The sequence below is a fragment of the Mastacembelus armatus genome, chromosome 5 (genome assembly GCF_900324485.2).
Source record: "Mastacembelus armatus chromosome 5, fMasArm1.2, whole genome shotgun sequence".
NCBI classification, from domain to species: Eukaryota; Metazoa; Chordata; class Actinopteri; order Synbranchiformes; family Mastacembelidae; genus Mastacembelus; species Mastacembelus armatus.
In genome coordinates, this window is record NC_046637.1 from 25,068,361 (window position 1) to 25,089,368 (window position 21,008).

At 38.8% G+C, this 21,008-nt stretch overlaps 1 protein-coding gene across 4 annotated transcripts in view; it reads left to right on the forward strand.

The window, feature by feature from the left end:
- Positions 1-21,008, forward strand: part of cpne5b (copine Vb) — a 108,229-nt gene that overhangs the window by 7,406 nt on the left and 79,815 nt on the right. For 2 of the 4 annotated variants that reach the window (XM_026306805.1, XM_026306804.1), the window contains exon 1: positions 2,307-2,425. In XM_026306805.1, the coding sequence (XP_026162590.1) occupies positions 2,307-2,425 (119 nt within the window). Of the gene's footprint in view, positions 1-2,306; positions 2,426-21,008 lie in introns of those variants that run through there. The other 2 variants (XM_026306806.1, XM_026306807.1) reach the window with 2 other exon arrangements.

The following is a 21,008-nucleotide window of genomic DNA, read 5'->3' on the forward strand; positions in this document are numbered from 1 at the left end:
CTTACATTTCTGATACTACAGGATACTACTCCAGGCAAAATAGCTGTTGTGAAGGTCTTCCTCCCCTTCCTGTTTTTTTGGCCACTGACCCTGCTCCTGCCAACCCTCTGCTTGGAACATCTGCAATAACGTGCTCACCCACACTAAACAGCAAGCCCTTAAAATACATGAATCACTCTGGAGAAAAAAAAGGTGTGTGCATGTAGATATGTGTGTCTCTTTATATCTCTGTTTATGGGTCATTCAGTGACATATGAGAAAATAATTTGTTTTTATATGTGCCCATTGATGTGCATGTCTGAAAGAAAGCTTGTGTGTGAATGTGTGTATGTGTGTATGTGTGTGTTTGTGTGTGATCTTAAGCTGGAGGGCTGTGTGGGCAGAAGCATCCTGTGCTGGTGTAAATTGATTTCCAGAATCCAGACGCTAGGTGCTCTATGCAGGAAAGAGCTGTGTGCTTCTGCACCCATTTATGAAAGGAGGTAAAATGGTTTATAGCTGTGTGTGCGATGTGCATGTGAGAGTGAAGGTGAGAGACAGAGAGAGAGATGAGCGAGAGAAACAGATAGAAAAGGTACAATGTTACAAGGACATTGGATGTCTCTGTTTTTAAGGTATATTGACCAAAAAGTATAACTGTAGTTTTTAAAGCTGAAATGTTATTTGTGTCCAGATGCAATCAGTAGTCCATGGTAGACAGCAAGATATTTCTTTTTTTGTGTGTGTTTTTGTGTGTTTATTATATAGGTGCATGTAAGGCTTCTGATTATGCATGAAAAAGGCCAGAGAGACAGATGTGGACTACTGGGTGTCAGAATGAGTGAGGCAGTAAAGAGAGAATGACACATAAACATGGCTTAATTTAGGAACTGCAGTTATCCAAAAATGACTAACCCATCACTTTCTTGGCAGGCAGCTGCACCAGTTTAGCATATTCATTACAATGTGGTTTACAGTGCAGGTCTTAGCTCTACACAACAGGCCTGTGATGGACAGTGACTATTAAATCTCTATGTAATCCCTTGCATGTAATTAATACTGATTTTAAATCAGGTAAGAACAAAAAACTATGAATTTTCAAAAATTAGTTGCACCTTTGTGCTATTTACAACTTTACTCCAAGTTACACCATCTTTGATAAGAAGGGTTGAATCTGGGAGCTGTCCAGCCTTGAGGTGCTGAAATGTTGCTTTGTTTGCTTCTGAAGTTTTTCCAGAGCAGGGATTCCCAAATCTTTTCGACTGGTGGCCCATTGAAACAAGGCTACTACTTGACACTCCTTCTTATAGGCTGAGAACAGTTAGAGCAGTTATTCATATACAGTTGTGCTCATAAATGTACTAACCTCTAGCACAATTTCCCGAAACACTGGTAATTTATAATAAACATAAATGATTATGCAGAAAACTTTTCTTTATATGGAAAGTGGTCAAATAGTATCTTTAGAAGTCGCAGTTGTCATCGTGATGTTCTGCATTGGTCAGTTGTAGCTTATCTTCTAAGACATTGCCAATATTTCTCAAATTGTGCCAGGGGTATGTAAATTTGTGTGGATTTATCCAAATATATACAGGAGGTTGGTGAGAAAAACAGAAACACAGCCATAAAAGAAAAAAATCAAGCTATATCTGTTTCTGCCTTCCTATCCCGTTAACCACGTTAAGACACCTTGGATTCTGTGACGCACTGGTGGGGGATCCCGACCACCATGGTAAGAAGGATTCCGCCACAGTTTTTGACCACATCTGAAATAAAGAGCCGAATATTAAATTGCCTCAGTTCCTAATTTAATTACCACTGCACACACTCTCGGTACAGAACAGAGCGTGTTGCAGGGTGTCAGCAGCAGCACCGGGGCATGGGCAGGGTTACCAGTACTTGATTGTGGGAGGAGGATCGGTGGGTGGGCTTGAGTGTATCTAGTCCTTCTCTCCACACTCTCTGCTGTGCGCACAGACTGAAGACAAAGCGCAGAGAGCAGTCCACCTCTCCATGTGATGGAGAATCGGTCGGTGAGAGCGCAACAGTAATCTCAGATACTGTCCCCGCATTTTTTAAAAATTGAATTACGTTATATGGACAGTTAACCAAGTGCGCCTCTGCCTTTTGTGGGTGTCCACTCACTAAGTGCCCCCTCCTCCCTCCTCTCCAGCTTCAACATTGGTGAAGTGGCTGCCTCACCCGGTCGGACCGGAGGCCATCTGGTCTCTGATCTGGTCTCTGGACGAACCGGAGACTCGACGCGCTCCGTCGGCGCCAGGCTGTGCGCATCTAGGATCAGACCCGAACCACCCCGAGCTCTGGCGATGGAGATGATGGAGGGAGATGTTATGGACAAGCTGGAGGACATGTCATCGGTGTACGACTTCGACCCGATCACCGGCAACATCCCCGCCACTAAAGTAGAAATCACCGTGTCCTGTCGGTAAGTTGAAGCGTCCGCAGAGCGCGGAGAGCGCAATCCACGGTCAGGAAAGTTCGGTGTGCGGACTGCATGGTGGAAAAGTTGTGACAGCGCCCCACCCTTTCTGTGGGATTTTCTTGTTTGTTCCGTTGGAATGTGATCTAGAATAAATTCATATAGGTGTAACTCAATAACAACAAGATGCAAAAGAAGAAGGGCAGGCACAGCGGCTTTGCTCGACTTGTTAGATGAAAAAGTTTTTTAATGAGACTCTCTACAGAAAGCTCTGGTGATTAATCGACTGACGTGTATATTTCTTAAAGATGTCCTCAGTGATTCACTCATGCAGGCGTTTCACTTCTGTTTTTGTGAGAAACCAAAGGTGTGTGGGCACTTTGAAGTGTTATTATAATACCTGCTCATATTTATTGTGCCATAACACAACAGGCGTCTTATGTGGGTCAAAGTATAATATAAGAGTCTAGGACTCTGAGCTCCTGAATGAGGCTGGATTACTCTTTTTTGGGTTTTACACTCAAAATTCATGGTGGTGCTTATATATTAAATGCATCTCTAGCTGTAACATGTACTGTAGTCACTGTACCAATGGCAGCTTTCAGCACCTGCACTGAAAATCTCTATTCTTCCTCTGTTACATTCTTTACAAAGTACTGAATGTTAAAGTTTCAAAGGTTTCCATCACATTCACACAGTGCTAAGTCCCTGACCTTGATATTTTCCAATACAAATTATTTCCTTTTCAGAAAATTATTCAGAATGAATCTACCCATAGTGCTTGTGAAGTGAGGATAAACAGTCACTCACAGCCTTCAACGCATTTCACCTCTCAGACATACAAGTCAGTAATGGCATGTGTGAGCCTCCTCACACACACACACACACACACACACACACACAGACACACACACACACAAACACTATCTTTCTGGTCTTTGATGCTTTGATTTCATTTTAAGTTGGGGGAGCCATCGAAGCAGAGTGAGTCTGAGCTATAACAAGCTGTGTGTGTATTATTGATGGGCTTTCTAACATTCACAGAAGCTCACTGCCATATCTCTGGGCTCAGAATAAAAATAAATAAATAACAGAACCTGGTAAGAAATGCGTGTGTTTCAATTTACTGCATGAACAAGTGTATGTTTGTGTTGTGTAGAAAATGGTGGGTGATAGTGGAGAATTAGTTTTGATGGATAAAGGATGGCTTGCACGCTGCTTTGGATTTTGTATTTTTCATCTTGTAACGATGAGGAGATTGGGATTACATGCCTCAGTGATGCACAATTAAGCTCCATTCAGGTATATGATGAGTCCCATTCTGAGAAACCCCTGCATTTGTACACATGATTCTTATGACAAAGCACATGAGTGTTTGCCTGATGTGCTGATGTGTGTTGGACAGACACACAGAGTAGCAGTGAAGATGCCTCCTACTAAAAAGAAGATGAGTTTGGGAAGAGATGACAAAGGGAGGGCTGATGCCTACTCCTGCTTGTGTGTGTGAGAGAGTGAGACAGTGTGTATCACATACTCCACACAAACATACTGATTTGGTGGGGGGGGGGGCATACTGTGCATATGCTGGTAGCCTGATGAGCTGTACATCTCAAGTGTCCAAAGGGTTGCTATTTTAACCTTCCCTCCTATTTTCCTACATACAATATACTTGACTTGTAATCTGGGCTGCTGTAGCAGGCATTCCTGCAGCAGAAGGAATAAACAATTTAATCTTTCACATTCAAACACATCTAATAACAGTTTAAAAGCTTCACAAATCCTTGAAATCCTTTGTACAGATGTGTGAGTCAGATTTCTATTGAAGACAAGAGGCTCCCTGTTGGGTCTTCATTTTTCTCCCTTTGTCATCATGTACAGTATATGCACTCTCTAAAACCTCAGAACCATAATGATAGCTGTTCCCTCTGGGTTAATACCCCCTATTACCCACTACACCCCCCACTTTTGACAATGTATTATTATCAGGACCAATGATAAATGGAGAGCAGTGGGTGGGCACTGGATCAGTAAAATAGGGGGGAAATGATAGGAACTGGTTTGTCTTTCATTCAGGGGGGAGAAGACTGAAGGATTTGGTGAGAGTAAGTTGCAGTGTTTTATAATAAATATATTCATATGCAGCGATTGTGTATTAGTGATTTGCATTCTGTTCAGGCCAGTGCAGGAAGGTGAAGTTGAAGTTGAGTTAACCTCAACCATGCTTTCTATAGTAAGAGACAAGAGTCCTTGGGATGCATTTGCCAGCATGTTCACATTGCTCACTATGTATGACGTGTCATTTCCAGCACATTCGTTTGGTGGAAAAGCTTGGCCTTCAGGAGCTGTGGCAGAAATAGAAAATCAGTGAAACAGTTTGACGCAACAGCAAGAAGAAAAAGGAGATTTGGGGGACAAAATCAGACGTGTGGTTTTTCTTAAACTGGTCTTCTACACTCCCACAGGGCTTGTTAGTTAGTGGTCTGATTCCTACTGAGAAATGAAGGGGGAAGGGTACAATTGGCATGTAGACAGGAAAGCGGAGGTGTAAATCCTACAGCCACAAAGCCCACATACAGTCCTCAGTTCATCCATTTGTTCAATCCCTCTATCACAATCCACAACTACATTTCCGCTCCACTGTCTAAGTGTCCAGTCAATTCAAACAATATTAGGAAGTACTTATGCATCTAATGTGGTCCACAGCCATTTGCCAATGTCTGTGGTCACCTGAGTAGGTCACTCAATGGAGAAGCACCAGCTGCTGACAGTGCTGACTTGGGTTTCCTGGGAGCTGTGTTCTCCATAGGTTTTTACCAAGTGAGTTTCAAAAGCCAGTATGTCACATTTGCTTTGCCACAACTTAGAACAGTGGCTGAACCTGCCCCTGAATGTCATGATTTAGATTATATTTGAGTCAGAGTTATGCAAATGATTATCTGAAAAATAAATACTCATCTAACAACACTTACCACTGTGGCAACATGGTTCCTAAAATCTTTAAAAACTATCTGGATGAAAAATATTCCAACCTATGGACTTTAAAAAAGGTTTTTAAGCAATTTCTCAATTTACAACATAAATCATTACTTAGTTTGAACAACACAAGAAAATATCATAGCAGTATTTTCATGTAAAAACACAAAATTATGCAAAGTAACATTAAACTTACCAATTATAACTGTTAAAAATGTTTCCAATTTCAGCTATTTTTATACAAATTAGACAGAGAGATATGAGAATTCAGTCTCCCACCTTCGTTTGGATTGAAAAATAGACTTAGGACTTAGGAACCAAGCTAATGTTTCATCCAGATAGTTAAAAACATGTTTGAGGATTCTCAAACTATCTCAAAATGACCAAACTACTGAAGAGAATCAAGTGCTTTTAAACTGTTAAACTAGGCTCCGATTTTTCAAACTGGATGTTTTCAGAAAAACGAATGTTTAGCTCTGTGACTTGGATGTAATGCTATAGGAATGCCACAAACTGGGCCCAGACTGGACCATAGAGTCAAGATGTTTTGCTCCACTAAAGCTCAGCTAAATGGCAAAATCTTGAACTAGTTATAAATGGTGGCAGGTTCAGACAAGGCTGATTTGAAAAGTAAAATGTAAAAGACATGTTTCTAATTAGACATTAATTCTAAGAGTAGAGTATATCTGCTAGTTGTATAAGAATATCAGTAGAAGCATTTTACATGTATGTGCATGAGTCTTATGGAAAAAATAAAGGTCAGGAAGGATGAAGTGTGACTTCCAGAAAACACTGGGTCAAAGTTTATATCGACTGCACGTTAAACAGAGAGAACCAATTAAACCTTTAATGGATTGTCCTTTTCTTGAGTGACAGCTAATCGAAGATATTCAGTAAGGGGAAGATGGATGATAATGAATTTTTTTGATGAATTTTACTCTAATATTATATTATATATATATATTATATTATATTATTATATCTGATATTCTAAAACTAACAATATTGCTAACTAACCATAGGTACTGTATGTATATTCCTTGGCTTGTTTCATGAAATGAGGCACTGCAAATGATTACATTTCTCAGTTAAATGTTTGAATGATCTGCATTTGCAAACAGATTTGTGCTTATGAGAACTCTGGCTTCAGCATCTAGAACAGCTATGAAAGCATCAGAGTGCAGAAAAGCCCTCTGGAAATCCAACACCACTGCTTATCATCACTCTAATTTCTCCTCTCTTCAGAACACACATTTAAGCACTGCTGGTGTACACATGAACAAAGTGGCATATAGAACATAAACTCAGCTTTGCAAACCACAACATAACTATGTTTCAGATGACTCCTCCTCAAAAACAAGTGCACACTCTCCCTTTCTCACACACATGCTGACAGTAATTTTGTGTGGGCACACTGCCTGATATCACACAGCCTGACTGACTTTAGCTGGTTAGAGAAAATTAGATGTGGAGAGAGTAACAGAGGCCGGGAAAGAGAGAAAAATAGTGTGCATGCTGAGGGAGCAGGAAAACAAAGACAGACTGATGTGAGAAACATGGCAAGGTGGGCATGCTTGTCACTGCACAGCAACTAGTGGACGGGGAAATTAATTCATTAAGAAATGACAAGTAAATGACCAGCATGTTCAGATAATGTATAAGAATCTACAGTCAGACAGACAGTAATGTTGCAGGTGATTTTGTTTCATTATCATGGCACAGGAACTACAGATGAGTCATTTATATGATGCAACATTTCTATGAGATGTGAATTAGGAATAATGGTCCTTTCAAAGTAAGCAAACTTGTAATAACATTTTTTTGCTGGGGTACTGGAAACATGTGGAACATTGACCTATCATAACATTTTTAGTTGATACTGTGACATCCAGCAATTAGCACTGATTGGTTTCATGAACGTACAGTGTGTAAGCCACATATAACACTCCAACACTCACTTTTAGCTCTATTTTTGGTTTTGAAATAAATATGTGGCTCTTTAGCAGCTAAATGCTCCACTCTGTTCTCTATTTGCTGAACTGTGTCTGTCTGCTGTGTGGTGCTGAGCAGGTACAGTGGTTTTTCAGAGCCTGTCAGTGAAAACAGCTGCCTGCTGCGGCTGAAAACAATCCTGAGAGCAGTGAGAGTGAATCGGAACAGTAATGTTGTAGCCTGGACAGCTAAACAATGAGCTGAGACTTGCTATACAGCTCTGTAAAGTGAAAAGTAGCTGCAGGTTCAGGTGATAATTCTCTTCTAGGCTCATCTTTGCATTACCTCATAAAATTTATGATTAAATATTTATAAAAGCTGCTTTAAATTAACTGGATTGTTTTGCTATTTAAAAAATACTTAGAATCTTTATGATCTTATTAGGTGGTTGCTTGATTGGCACAATAATGTTGTAAGTTTCCTGAAGTACTTATTACTTTTTATTTATTAAGCCTGTGCATGTGCATGTTCTCTTGTCCATCTTGGTGCCCCAGAGCTGCAGATCTCAAACTGCTGGTGTTGTGGCCTGGCACCCATGTTCATTGCAGACTGTCCCTTAAAAATAGTCTTTGAAGCACAGGATCCTCGATTTGAGACAACAGAAGGCTTCGTATTATTAGTTTGGAACAGATTTGCCGGGAGTAATGACAGGTCACAGGCAGGTTTTATCAGCTGCAGCTGGCGAGCTCTTTCAATCTGTGAGTCTTTGAGAAGCCTGCGAAAGGTCTGAAATGTTGTTTTTTAATTGCAGGGAAAAGCCAGTTATTATTTCTAGGGCACTACCATAAGGAATTAATGTTAATATTTACATTCTATGTAACTAACAACATACATGGAAAAGCAACAAAAATGAAATATGTATTTTCAAACCTGTTTCACTTTTATGAGAAAAGATTTTTACGATTAGGTAAATTTGGCCAAACATATCACAGATAAACGTCCTTAATCCTAATAAAAAAGGAGGAGCCCATAATTAGATTCTAAACTGAAGTGTAGTTTTATTGTGAATTGGAGCTACACAAATGAATTGAATTAAATTGAACTGAGTTGAAAAGACAGATTAAAGACGAGAGACGTTACCAACAGAGACAATGAGGAATTTGATTAATGAAGTGAAGTCACTCATTAAGACAAATAGATGGAAGGTTAAAACATGCACATGACTCCTCCCCCACAAACACCCAGAGAGAGAGAGACAAATACCAGGATGATCTATTGTTTGGCCTGAAGCTTTGTGCAGTCCTATGGGACACCACACCACCTCTACCTCCCCCTCCCACCACCTTCACAGTCCTTACTTACTAAAGCTGAAGTAATATACTGCTTTTAGCTTATACATTGAAGTTTTAGTAGAACAGTTTTCACTTATGAGATTTTTTTCTTCTTGAGACCACACAGATTTTTCTCCTTTTACTTCTTAAAGTTTTACTCTGTGTACGCTGAAGTGTTATTAAGCTTGAGTAGCACCAAGGTCCATGACACGCTTAACGCCTGCAACCCTGATGAGTCTCTCTAACTCCTACCTTTTCCTACACTGACCTGACCACTTGGGGACCATTACACAAAATCTGGTAATATCAGCTCACAACTTTTCTATTCCACCTCTTGTGTTTCGCTGGTACCTCTGTTTTGCAGAAACCCAGTAGACATCTGTGTGGTCACTTGTGTGTGTGTTAAAGCTGTTTGGAAAGAAGCAAAGTGGTCCATTTGGGAGACAAATTAAAAGACTTTATGAGGCTTAGAAGCAGTACATATTAAATATGCACCAGAGTTGATGTTTCTGCTTACAAAACATTTTTTTTCTCTTTCTGCCTACAAGACTGCATTGATCTGCAGAAAGCGTATTATATGATGGTGGGTCTGGAGGTGTTTGCATTTAAAAGGCCACTCCGACACGTTACAGAATGAAGCGCTCTTTTCTCTGTCCCGACAGAACCAATCAATTATTTTCTATCCTCTTACCTACCTACCTTCCTACCTACTAACACCTTGGATGAATGCATTGTAGGCAGCAAACAATTTCTGAGCACCATTTACTAGCTTTTCCAGTCCAGTTCTCTTTTGTTGCCTTTTTAAAAGTTGTCTTTTTGAAAACATTAAATGTCACACCGTAGCTTGCATTCACAATTTAAAAGCAATGTTTTCCTTTAAGTGCTTGTTTTTATATTAATAAAACAAAATGTCATAATCTTTGCTCCTGAAGAAGACCCCACAACCCTTTTTGCATTCATTAAAATGATATTCGAAAGATGCTGGTTTTTATCTGTCACTCTTCACCTGACACCCAATAATCCTCTCTTGCCCTGACAGCAGCACTGTTCAGCTGTCAGCGTCTTCACACAGCAATGGCTATAATCAGCTCTGTCAGCTCCGCTGCTGAGAATTAACTGTCTCATTCCTGTAGCCATCAAATTCTTCCATCCTGCACTTGTATCAAGCTTAAATGTCCTACAGCTCCTACATCTGGGTGAGAGAATCTCCTTGAAAACAAACAAGGCCTGGTAAAGCTGTGGTCGACAGCCACTGAACGTAAGTGATGTTAAGTCCAAAATAAGAAGGGTAACGCTCTCTGTGAGTGTTAATGATGTTTGCTGTCATGCTGGCTTTAGTGGCTGAGAGGCTGAAACGGGACTTTGATCTGTGCTCTCTGGCTGACGGCTTGTTGGCTGACTGGCAAGAACAGAGGAGTCATGGAAAGACAAAGTCAAATTTATCGGTGAAGGACTGAGGGAACTAGAGCACCACCTAAACACACTCTGTCTCTTTCTGTTCTAAATAACTCAAAATTCAATTTTAGCTTTGGAGAGAGGGCTATAGGTTCTGTTTGTTGTTAAAGCCTTGAAATATAACCTATGCTTGTGAAGCAGCAGATTGTATAATTATCTTTTTCAGTTCCAGTTCAATACTAAGGATTTGTTTTCACTAATCATTTGAAAAAAAAAACACGTATTTGTTTAAATTACTGTCTGCTGTAAAATACACCGTCTGAAATTTACAGTTTTTTTTTTCCCCAAGTAAATATTTTTGGTGTAATTGACTCTTTAAAAAGGAATCTTCTCACTACAGTCTATAATTTACCAGCCATTTGACTGCAGCATTTTGTGTCTGACATCCTAAAAGAAGTTTTTCTGTTTGTGAAAGCCAGTTGGATATTTTCCCTTCCAGCTTCCATCATGTCACTTTGGTCTATTCAAGCCCCATCAGTGATGTTATAGCTAGCTTTATTGTGATGGATGAACGCTCCACTGTTCACGTCTACATTGCAAGAGAAGACCAAACACTACAGGAGAGCACTTTTGTTCTTCAGACTCTGTGCTTTTAGGTTGAAAAAACAATCTCTACTACATGTTTCAGCTTTAATCTGAGTAGATTTACATCTGTACAGAAAGAACTGTGTGTGAAATTGTGAAATATAGCTCTTTAACACATAATGCTCAAAATGCAAGGATTAAAAAGTAATTGGACATTTTTCTACAAGATGTTTCATGTGCAGCTGTGTGTCATTTAAATGTTATTTTATTCTGAAAGGAGCTCACATGTGGTTCAGATTTGACTGGGAGTTGAAAAGGTAGAGTGGAGGAGAAAATAATAATTAAGATCAAATATAGAAAAATCTATCAGAGGTAGCAGATTTGAGCAAAATCTGAAGCCAATGTGACCCAAAGTTCTCCACCTCATCTGTCAAGCGTGGCGCTGGTTCTCCTATGGCAAGGTCATGCATGACTGCCAGTGGAACTGGCAGACTGGCATTTATTGATGATTCGCTCCTGACAGAAGCAACAGGAGAGTGAGCCATTAATGCCTATTTTTCATCTTGTTTCTGTAGTTGTGCACCAGTGAGCTGATGTGATGGATCAGTCAATAACATTTCATTATAATCAGTCTTCATTAACAATGGACTGTTTTCAGTTGTTTTCATTTTTCTGTTCTGGTTAAACCATTAAAAAGGGAAACAATTAAAAAGCAAATGAAAACTAATCTGTAATGTATAAGTTGCATGAACATTGTTGATGCCAAATACCTGCTCAGTGTAAATTGAATCAATTGTCAATCCCCTGTCCCTATACTGTCTATAGCTATCTCACAGTAACCATAGTTAATATAGTGATCTTAGATTGCAGCTACTTGGACAGCATCACCAGGGAAGATACAAAGAGTTTGATATAATGTGAATCTGTCCAATTTTGCATCCCTAAATTTTTAGAACAAGGTGTTAAAGTAAATATATCACCCACACAGTTTTTTCTATACTGATGTAAACCTACTTGAATTAAAGCTGAGACTTCACACTTATGTGTTTGAAATCAAATGTGCTGAAACACAGGGCCTGAAGAATAGTGTACTGCATATTCTATAAAAACAATCAATGTACTAAAATTACACATGGTAACAAATAATGCAATCTGTTTGCATTTCCCATGATAAACATATTCAAACCAAGGATTTGCACATACTGTTCCTACTTACAAGGGTGAGCAGAGAACTTGGTTTCTCAGTTTTCCTTCAGGTTTGATCTGCATGTGGTGAATCATGGGTCATCTGAATTACCTGCTTAATTGGGGGAGCCATTATTAGCATTTGACCAGGGTATGTGACTTGCTTGTCTCTTTTTCCTGATTAGCATTTTATTGAAGTTACACAAGACTGAGAGATTGCAGTCTGATTCTCATGAGTATTATTATTTTATTTTATAATTTGAGTCATTTGGCTTTTCAGCCAGGGCTACTGACAAACCAAACCAAACTAATAAGCAATAAACATTATAGAGTTCAGCAAACGAATGCAATCTGTGAGAAAACCAGATGCAGTATTTGTGGAGGATGACCTGTTTAAAGCTTAGATGTACAGTAATTACAAGTAAGCGACCAGCAGCTACAGCCTGACAGTAAATAACATTTTTTTTCACTTTTCTTATAAAGGATTAGGAGATTATACTGCACCAGACGAAGTTTTTAATGCTGGATTATTGCCACAAATATTGTCATTAATGAGACCAGATGCAGTAAAAGATTTCAGTGTACTGGAAGTACTGCTAGTGAATACACACACACATCCCAATTTCCTAAAATGAAGAAAATTTTAAAAAATAGTGAAAAATACCAAATGCACAAATTAAGCCCTTTTACTAACCGATTTTCTGTGCCCTCTGAGGTTCAATATATTCTCTACATATCTGTGAAAGAGCTTATATGAAATAGCAGATAAAAAGCCTTTTCCAGCACAGATATTATAGTGTCTGGTAAGTTTCCAAAGTCATCTCAAAGACATGCCTGCCAAAGATTTTATCTCTTTCACCTGAAACCTAAATATAAAACATGAAACAATGGCTAAAACTCTGAGAATCAAAATCTTTTGATAAACAAGACAGGTGCATGAACAGTCATTTAACTGTGTGAATTGCCCCCATTGTGCTTCACTAGAAGCATCTGTCCTCGGCATATGTGATGGAGTAATGGGAGCTTAATAGCTCTCAGTCAGAGCAATTGAAGAAGGTGAGTCACAGCTGTGGACAGCTACCATCACCTGGCAATTAGAAAGATGGTCCTTTTTCATTTGCACTAGCACCTATCCACTGCTACTAATGCATCCTAATTGAATACAATGAACTAATCTGCTTTAAATGGCATGCCAGTGTTGGCAATGAACACAGGTCATTGGATACTTCCATTTACTGGGAACCAACAGCAAGAATTGTTACTGTTGCCAAGACTTTCAAGATAAAGTCTCTTTAAAGGAGCATTCAGTCACTCAGTAAATTGGTTGGACCCAAGAACTTTTCTGCATGTAGTTCAAGTCATCCTTAAATTACAAATTTCTTCGTCTTACACGCACATATTTTTCCTGACAGGATGATGGTAATTTGAGTCTCTGGGGCTTAAAATTAGAAACAATATGTGCGATGCATCAGCTAATGAGTCTGACCTGCAGCAGGTATCAGCAGCATATCTGCCTGTATATCTCTATTGGCATTTGATGGAGTCAGTGAGCAGAATCATAGCAGTCCCCCCACGTGTCTGAGCACTTACCCAACAAATTAATTATCTATCCAATTTAACCACACCATATAAGATGTTTTATGTTGATAGGATTTTCAGCTGAACACACTGAGCAGCAGCATTTTCAAACTGAACACGCTATTTTAATTTAAGGCATCACTAAAGCGGCTGTGACTTTACTTGCTGAAACAGAGTATAAGTTAATTTGAGGTGACAACCAGTTTTCACATCTGTCATATATAGTATCTGTGGAACCTTTAAAGTTGATTTTTTGACACTTGGCACCACAGCCTCAAAATAAATTCTGACAATTGAATTAATCTCACAGTTTTTCAAGTAAGACTGAGAAAAGAATTTTTAAAAAAGGTCTGGTGCTGTCATTGTTTATAATACCAGTTTTACCAACTACAGGCCAGTCAGCATCTTGTGGTGAGTGATGCATGTCTGAGCTCACTCCGCAGAGTAGATATGAAATTGTTTGCCTATTCTGAGCTCACAGAGCTATTTCAGCGCTGGCTCTGAGCCCCCCAGTGCAGGATGTAGTGATTGGGCAAGATGGTTCTGTGTGGTACAGCAAAGCTGGAGATGTGTGAAAAGTGTGTGGGTGAGATGACTGGATTTGATTATGGAGCTACCAATGCCCTGAAGGAAAATAGATAATGGATGAGTGAAAAATCTGTGTGTGTGTGTGTGTGTGTGTGTGTGTATGCGTGCGTACGTGCGCATGTGTGCGTGCGTACGTGCGCATGTGTGCGTGCGTGCGTGTGTGTGTGTGTGTGTGTGTGTGTTTGTGTTGCTGCATGGCTTGTTCTCCTGGCTGCATTCATAAAGATATGATTGCTTTTGTGATGGTTTAGGGTAGTTATTGCAGTGGATTTGAATTCAACGATTGGCTGTAAATACAGTTGTGTGCACATTTTTCTGTCTGTTCTCAAAACAAGTTAGTCCCTAGATTCGTGCATTACTGAACTGATAGTACTTTCTTATTAGACCTCATCTTATTAGATGAAACCGCCTTCAAATAGGTTTTTGTTTTCGCTCAGTAACTGAGTTGTTATGAGCTTTTATAGTGTCATTTGTCATATTTTAGAGCCTGTCCAATTTATGTTAAGCTTTTTCTGCAGTTTTTGTACATAGTAGTGTGTATTTGATCACCTAGCAGTAACTCTGGTAACCTACCAACATTTGTGCTTTTCAGATGATGCATCCTGCTGACTATTGTGATCCCCTGACATTTTTCACCATGGTTCTGACATTTTTGGTTTGGAATGAAATTTCCCATTGACTATTAGATGGAATCTTATGAAATTTGGTTCAGGCACCACCTCAGGATAAATTGTAATAACGATGTTGATCCCTGAGGTTTTTCTCTCAGCAGAACTTTATTCTTACCAAATACACACAAAACTATTGACACTCCCATCTACTGTACCTTGTTTTTATTTATTAGTAAATTTTAATGATAACACACTAAAATAAGATGGTAAAATTATAAATGTCATGTTGGCAGACAGCTAGATCTCAGCATTTACATTATTTAGGATTACTGCATGTTTTGAAAGATGGTGAATGATTAAAGTGCAATTTCTGAGAGAGCTACAGCAGCTCATTAGCTAAAGGAGCATGTCTTAAGGGCAAGCAGTGGAGGTATGTCTGGCCCTGAGATACTCATTCAGTGATCCACTTTACTCAAACAATCACACATTTTACACTGACCTACTTTGAAGCACTTTCAAAATGTTTTCTCTAAGGATATTATTTTTACAGTATGGGCTGACTTTGATTTCCAGTTCTCTTTTCATCTCATTAATCTTTCTGGATTTACACCTGGTGTAAAGACGTAAAGGCAGTGAGCTGGAAATTTCTTGTCACTTTTTCAGTCAGAAAAAAGGGTTTCACCTACAAAATACATCTGCATACACATCTACGATCTGCTAAACGAAAAGTACATCACATTTTGCCAATCACACAAAAAAACACATGATGGAAGAAGTTCAGTGTGTTCTACCCAGTAGGTACTGGGGCCCATTACTAGACCTCTTTTGACATGGGCTACAGCACAATCCATGATGTTAGGACATTTGTTATGATCCCGAGATTCTGCCAAGCTGCATGCTCGCTGTGTCAGTCTGGCAGGCTGAGCAGGAATCTCCCCAGAGGAAATCCTGGCCTAAATAATTCAGCAGCTGGTGGGAAAAATTATCCTTCTTGGCCCTGTCATTGATCCGGCACCAAAGCAATGCCAGCACTACAGTTTGGAACAGATGATTGAAGCTATGAAGAGAGCCTTATTTATAAATTAGTATAAACTTTACTATACATGGCTGTTTATATCACCATCATCATGTATGAAAGCACATACACAGTATAATGTATTAAATATTGCTATTAGCCAAATGATGTGGCAGCTGAGTAATAAGAATGTGCACACAAGATGGTAATAAGATGAGAGAGTGATGAAGGGCTAGTGAAAGGTTTTTTGATACATCATCCAGCTTTAATAACACTGTGCTGCTATGCTTTACTCAACGCTCCTCTCCCTCTCTTATAAACAGATTAGCCTCCTCTTTCCACCTCCACATTTTTCTCTATTGCTTCCTCTACATTGCATCTTTTGTCCCTTCCCCATCTGTTCACTCCTTCGTTTTTCATCATCTATTCTCCATCTCCTCTTCCTAAGCTTCCCTGTCTTTTTATCTTGCTCGTACCCCTTGATTCCTCATTAACTCCTCCCATCTTCTGTCATCTAGTGATATCATCCACTTGTTCCTTTCATTTCATCTCACTGGCAATACTTTTTCATTCAAGATGTGTGTGGATATCCTCCTTATTACAATCCATCCTAGCTTGAATGTCCTTGAGGAAAACAGTCAGCCTGTTTCAGCTTTTCTTTAGTGACAAATTGTCACACATATTTTCAAACCTCCAGGCTTTTAGGAACTTAAAAAGCAGTTTCTTTTCGGCTTCTCCATCATGCATTTTACATCGCTAAATGAATCTGAGAAGGGGTTTAAGCTTAAGATTTGTTAAAAATATAACCATTGTTTCCCCTAGTCTAGATTGATGCTGCATTGTATGCAAGCTAGGGGTCAAGTAAAGTGCCTGGGCTGTATGAATACAGTATAGATTTGTTCTACACCCACAGACTGCCCTCCTTGCACAAGAAAAACACACCCTCCGTGTCAACCTTTCACCCTCCCATGCATTTCACTTTTCTTGGATGTAAATGTCTAGAGAACACACTGTTTAAAACAGTTTACAAATATGGTTGTAGTTTGGCTTCTGTAGGACTCTGCCTCTGCCATGGTTTAGTTGCAAGAAATTATGTATAATAAGCTTATCGTGTTACAATAATGGATAATAGATACAATACAATGTGAAAGAATACATCCTCTGGAATGAGTTTACAGGTAACACTATTAGCAAGTCTTCAGCTAAGCTCCCAAAGCTTTTCTTATTAGCCCATGGCAGCCTATTTATGCTGACTTGTGCTCTATTCCAAGTCAAAAATCTCATCAGCTCAATTTGCATGACTTGAAACGCTTCTTCAAAAAGAACCATTCATCCCTAGATATTTATCATCCTTTTCCCAGCCTGCAGTCAGAGCAGTTAGAGTTGAAGTGCAGAGGAATATCCTGCAGGTTAGAGGAAAGGAGCTGCCTAATTATTGTGGTTGCTGTCAGATCTCTGTAAATAAAGCCAGCTATGTCTGTGTGTCTGTCAAACAGGGGCTTGTTTCTTCTCCCTGTGCAGGAGGATCTCCGTTATATTGAGTCTATTTCTGATCTAATCTCTGAGGACCTCATGTTTCTCCCTCACCCTCTCTCTTTGCAACTCCCTCTCACACATTCTCTGACCCATATTTTTTCCTCTCCTTGTCTTACATTTGATTTTCTCTTACATTCCTTCTCTCTTGATTTCACCGATCCCTTGTGTGCAGAAACATATATACTCAAATCTTGTCCTCACTACCTCCATGCATCTCAGATCTTTTCATAGCCTCATTTACATAAGGGAAGTTGTGTTTCAGGAAGTTGGATTGAAACCCCTTTGGTACTGCCAATCCCTTTGCAATGGATTATGTAACACCTAATGCAAATTCAGGGACTCTTTTTAAATATTTTATGTCATAGCAGTAGTTAATGATGCCCTGGTGATGAAGTATTCTTGTCCTTAAAGGCATATTTAAAACTAACTTGCATCTAAAGAAAAAAGTCCGTTTTCATCATCCTGGTAAAATGTTGCAGCATTTTGTTCAATTTCTCAAACATTTTTAATGCGTCCGTGCATATTTTTTTTATTTTTTCTTTCTGTTTCTTTGCTCTGCAAAAAATGATTAGACTCATACCACATTCAGCAGAAGTTATATAATTACCATAGTCTACAATGATTTTACAGACATAATCTCTTTCAGACAATTTGCCTGCTGATTGGAGACTTTTAACATAGGATTAACTTTTCTTTTGCCCATCTGACAGACTGGAGTCTTTGAACTTCTACATACCCGTGGAATAAAGCTCTGTGGTTTTGACCTGGCTGTGTATAGTATTGTTGTGGACGAGCACCTCATTTGATGAAATTTTGGGGGTTGGTTTATTTCCACATTTAGGACAGAAATGTTGACTTGGGGCTGGTGTGTAGGAGGGCATGTGCTGTGTGGGATGCACTTGACACAGGATAATGAAAGAATTGCTTTGATGAGGTCTTGTTTCAGCAGACCTCGTTTTGAACACACTTCAACTCCTGCAGGTTGGGTGTTAGAAGATTTAGTTAATGCAGCATTGCTTGCAATGAACATGTTTTATTTAAAGGTATTGGTTGTGGCAAGGATTTCTTATTAGAATCATACTGAGACACACTCTGACTATCTTTAAAATCTCTCTGTCAGTAGCAACACTAATGTGTATTTTTTGTTTGTTTCAGGCTTTACAAATGGCTGCTCCTCCACGGCAGCTGAGGGTAATTTAATAAAGGCGAGGCCACAGATATAACTTAAAGGCTCCTTTAGAAACAAGTTGTAAATCAACAGATACAGCTCGATGTTTTTATCTTTAGACAGTGAAGAAAGTCTAAATTTACTCTGGTTATCCTCATATATAGTAGTATAGTTTTTTCCTCTCCACTGTCGCCAAGTGCTTGCTCATAAGGGAATTGTTGGGTTTTTAGTTTTAGTTTTTGTAAAGTGCCTTGAGATGATTTGTATTGTGATTTGGCGCTATACAAATAAAATTGAATTGAATTGAATTGAATATCAACTTGCGTTATCCTCCATGGCAATTATTCTGTCCTCAGTTTTATGTTTATATCATATGAAACTGAAAGACAATTATCATCAGCAACTATCAACTACTTCCAATTAAGTGAGTTGAAATTTAATTAGTTTTGTCTGATGACTAGAGGGCAGCTTTTAAAAATATACTATATTGCAAAAGTAGTAGATGTTAATAATTGAATGGCACCACATGCTCTTAATTATTCAGTGGCTGTTGAAAATGAATCCTTCACATTAAATGAGTAGAAGTGCAGTGTTTACTGTTAGCTTTTTCATTTGAGCTTTTCTTTGATAATGGGAAACACTGTGGTGGCCATTATTTTTGAAACAATCCATAATGTCAATAACATGAAATGTCAATGCACCACATTTACCAAGACATTATATAAGAATCACATTAATTGCCACAAGATGAAATCACATGCTCATTGATCACCTTCAACATCCTTATTACCAAATAGCTTTCTGAAACAATGACACCACCACTCCCGGGGTGGCCCAGCACCCCTTCTGCTTCAGACGGAAAAAGGCTGTACTAGGCTCTACTAGTCAATATCTATGGTCCTGATAACAACCGATTACTTCCATGACACTGTGATAACATTTAAAGTGGGTCTGCTGGCCTGAAAAACAATTACCCAGAGTGATCAACCACCATTACATCAACATTACCTTTACGTGAAACATGGTGGCTATGTACAGAAAATCTTTACATCAATGTATTAATCCTACAGTAAGTGTTTAGTATTTGCTTTAATAGTGCATCGTGATAGAAAGATAAATGGCTTTTCATTTGCTTTTACAAAATTTTCATTGTTTGTGATTTGGACCTGTTCAAGCTGGCATGTACCTTTTAACTGAGATAGAGTGATTTAAAACCAAGTTCTGGTTACATCTAAAAATACTTGATTTGACTAAGTGAATGGAAAAATAAAGGAGCAGTGGAACAGGGATGAAAGTAATTTGAAGCTACGTTTAACATAAGAGATAATAGAGAGACCATTAGAGAGATAACACACAGCCGACAGATAAACAGGAGGTGGAAATGACACAGAGGAGGCAGCAGCGGATGATATATGGGCTGATTCACTCTGGACCAGTGTGCAGGAAAACATGAACTAAATTAGGAAAGAGAGCAAGAAAGGGAGTGAATACTAATATAATTTGTTGGATGTTTGCATGGATGAGTGATAATGTCCTTACATTCACACATGTAGCACACACACACACAAACACATTGATTTTCAATCCTCATAGACTTGCATTAACTTCCTGTAGACTCTAACCACCATATCTAACCCTAATCTTTTATGAAGTCATCACTCTAAAATTCAATGATTTACATGATACTGGCTTTTACAGATGTAATGTGAGAGTATTATCTAGAACTTATAAAATCTATTAACATCCATTGGCTTTTTTAGTTATGCTTGTACAAATTCTTATGAAGGAAGCAGCAACGCTGTCATCATTGCCACAAACTGTCATTTTTTAAAGGAACACCAAGCTTCCTTATTATGTCAAATATAGCACAGAACATCAGATTTTACGATGGAGAAAATCCAAGGCAAATCCTTAATCTCCTTCTCTAACAGAGATGTATACTGGTGGGTGGGTGGTTTTGTGATAGGCTCCTATAGTGTAAAATTTTCTTTGACATTCACCACATATGTGATTATTCTCACAAGAAAAAGTAAAAAAATGTAAAAGCTCTCGCTATCAACCTTTATAGTCTCTAGTTTTTTTTTTTGTCACAATAGGCTACAGAGATTTAAACACTTCCCAGAGCAAACAGCTCTAAATATAAAAATAGAACAAATGAAACGTCACATAGACTCCCACACTATTTTAACTGTGATACTTGTACAGTATAATTTTTAGATGAAGTGATAGAAATACCCAATGTCTCCACCACTTTACAGTAATTAACTGTTTATAAAGGAAAAAATAACCCTCCATGTTCACTGATTTATTTTAGAAAATCTTTCTGATGTGCTGGTTTTTCCATCAGTTCACTCACAAATGTAGAAACCACAGAAATGACTCTTGAGCCAGTCATAAGCTGGGAGGTACTGTAGCAGGAACATGGGCAGTCTGTTCTTTTTCTCAGTGCAAATTGGCCAACTTTTATTTAGGGAAGTTGCATCTCGATTCATGTTTTACCAACTTTTGACTCAACTTTATAAATTGTAATGTTACCAAAGTTATTTACTTGAGGACTCACATTCAAGCAATAAGAGCTGAGCAGAACAAATAGGGTTTGCTGTATCACATTGTGTGCTAATGTACCATGTGAGGGCTGTTAGGGTGGTTTGGTAGATGGAAAGGGTCCAAATTAATCAGAATATGTATTTGG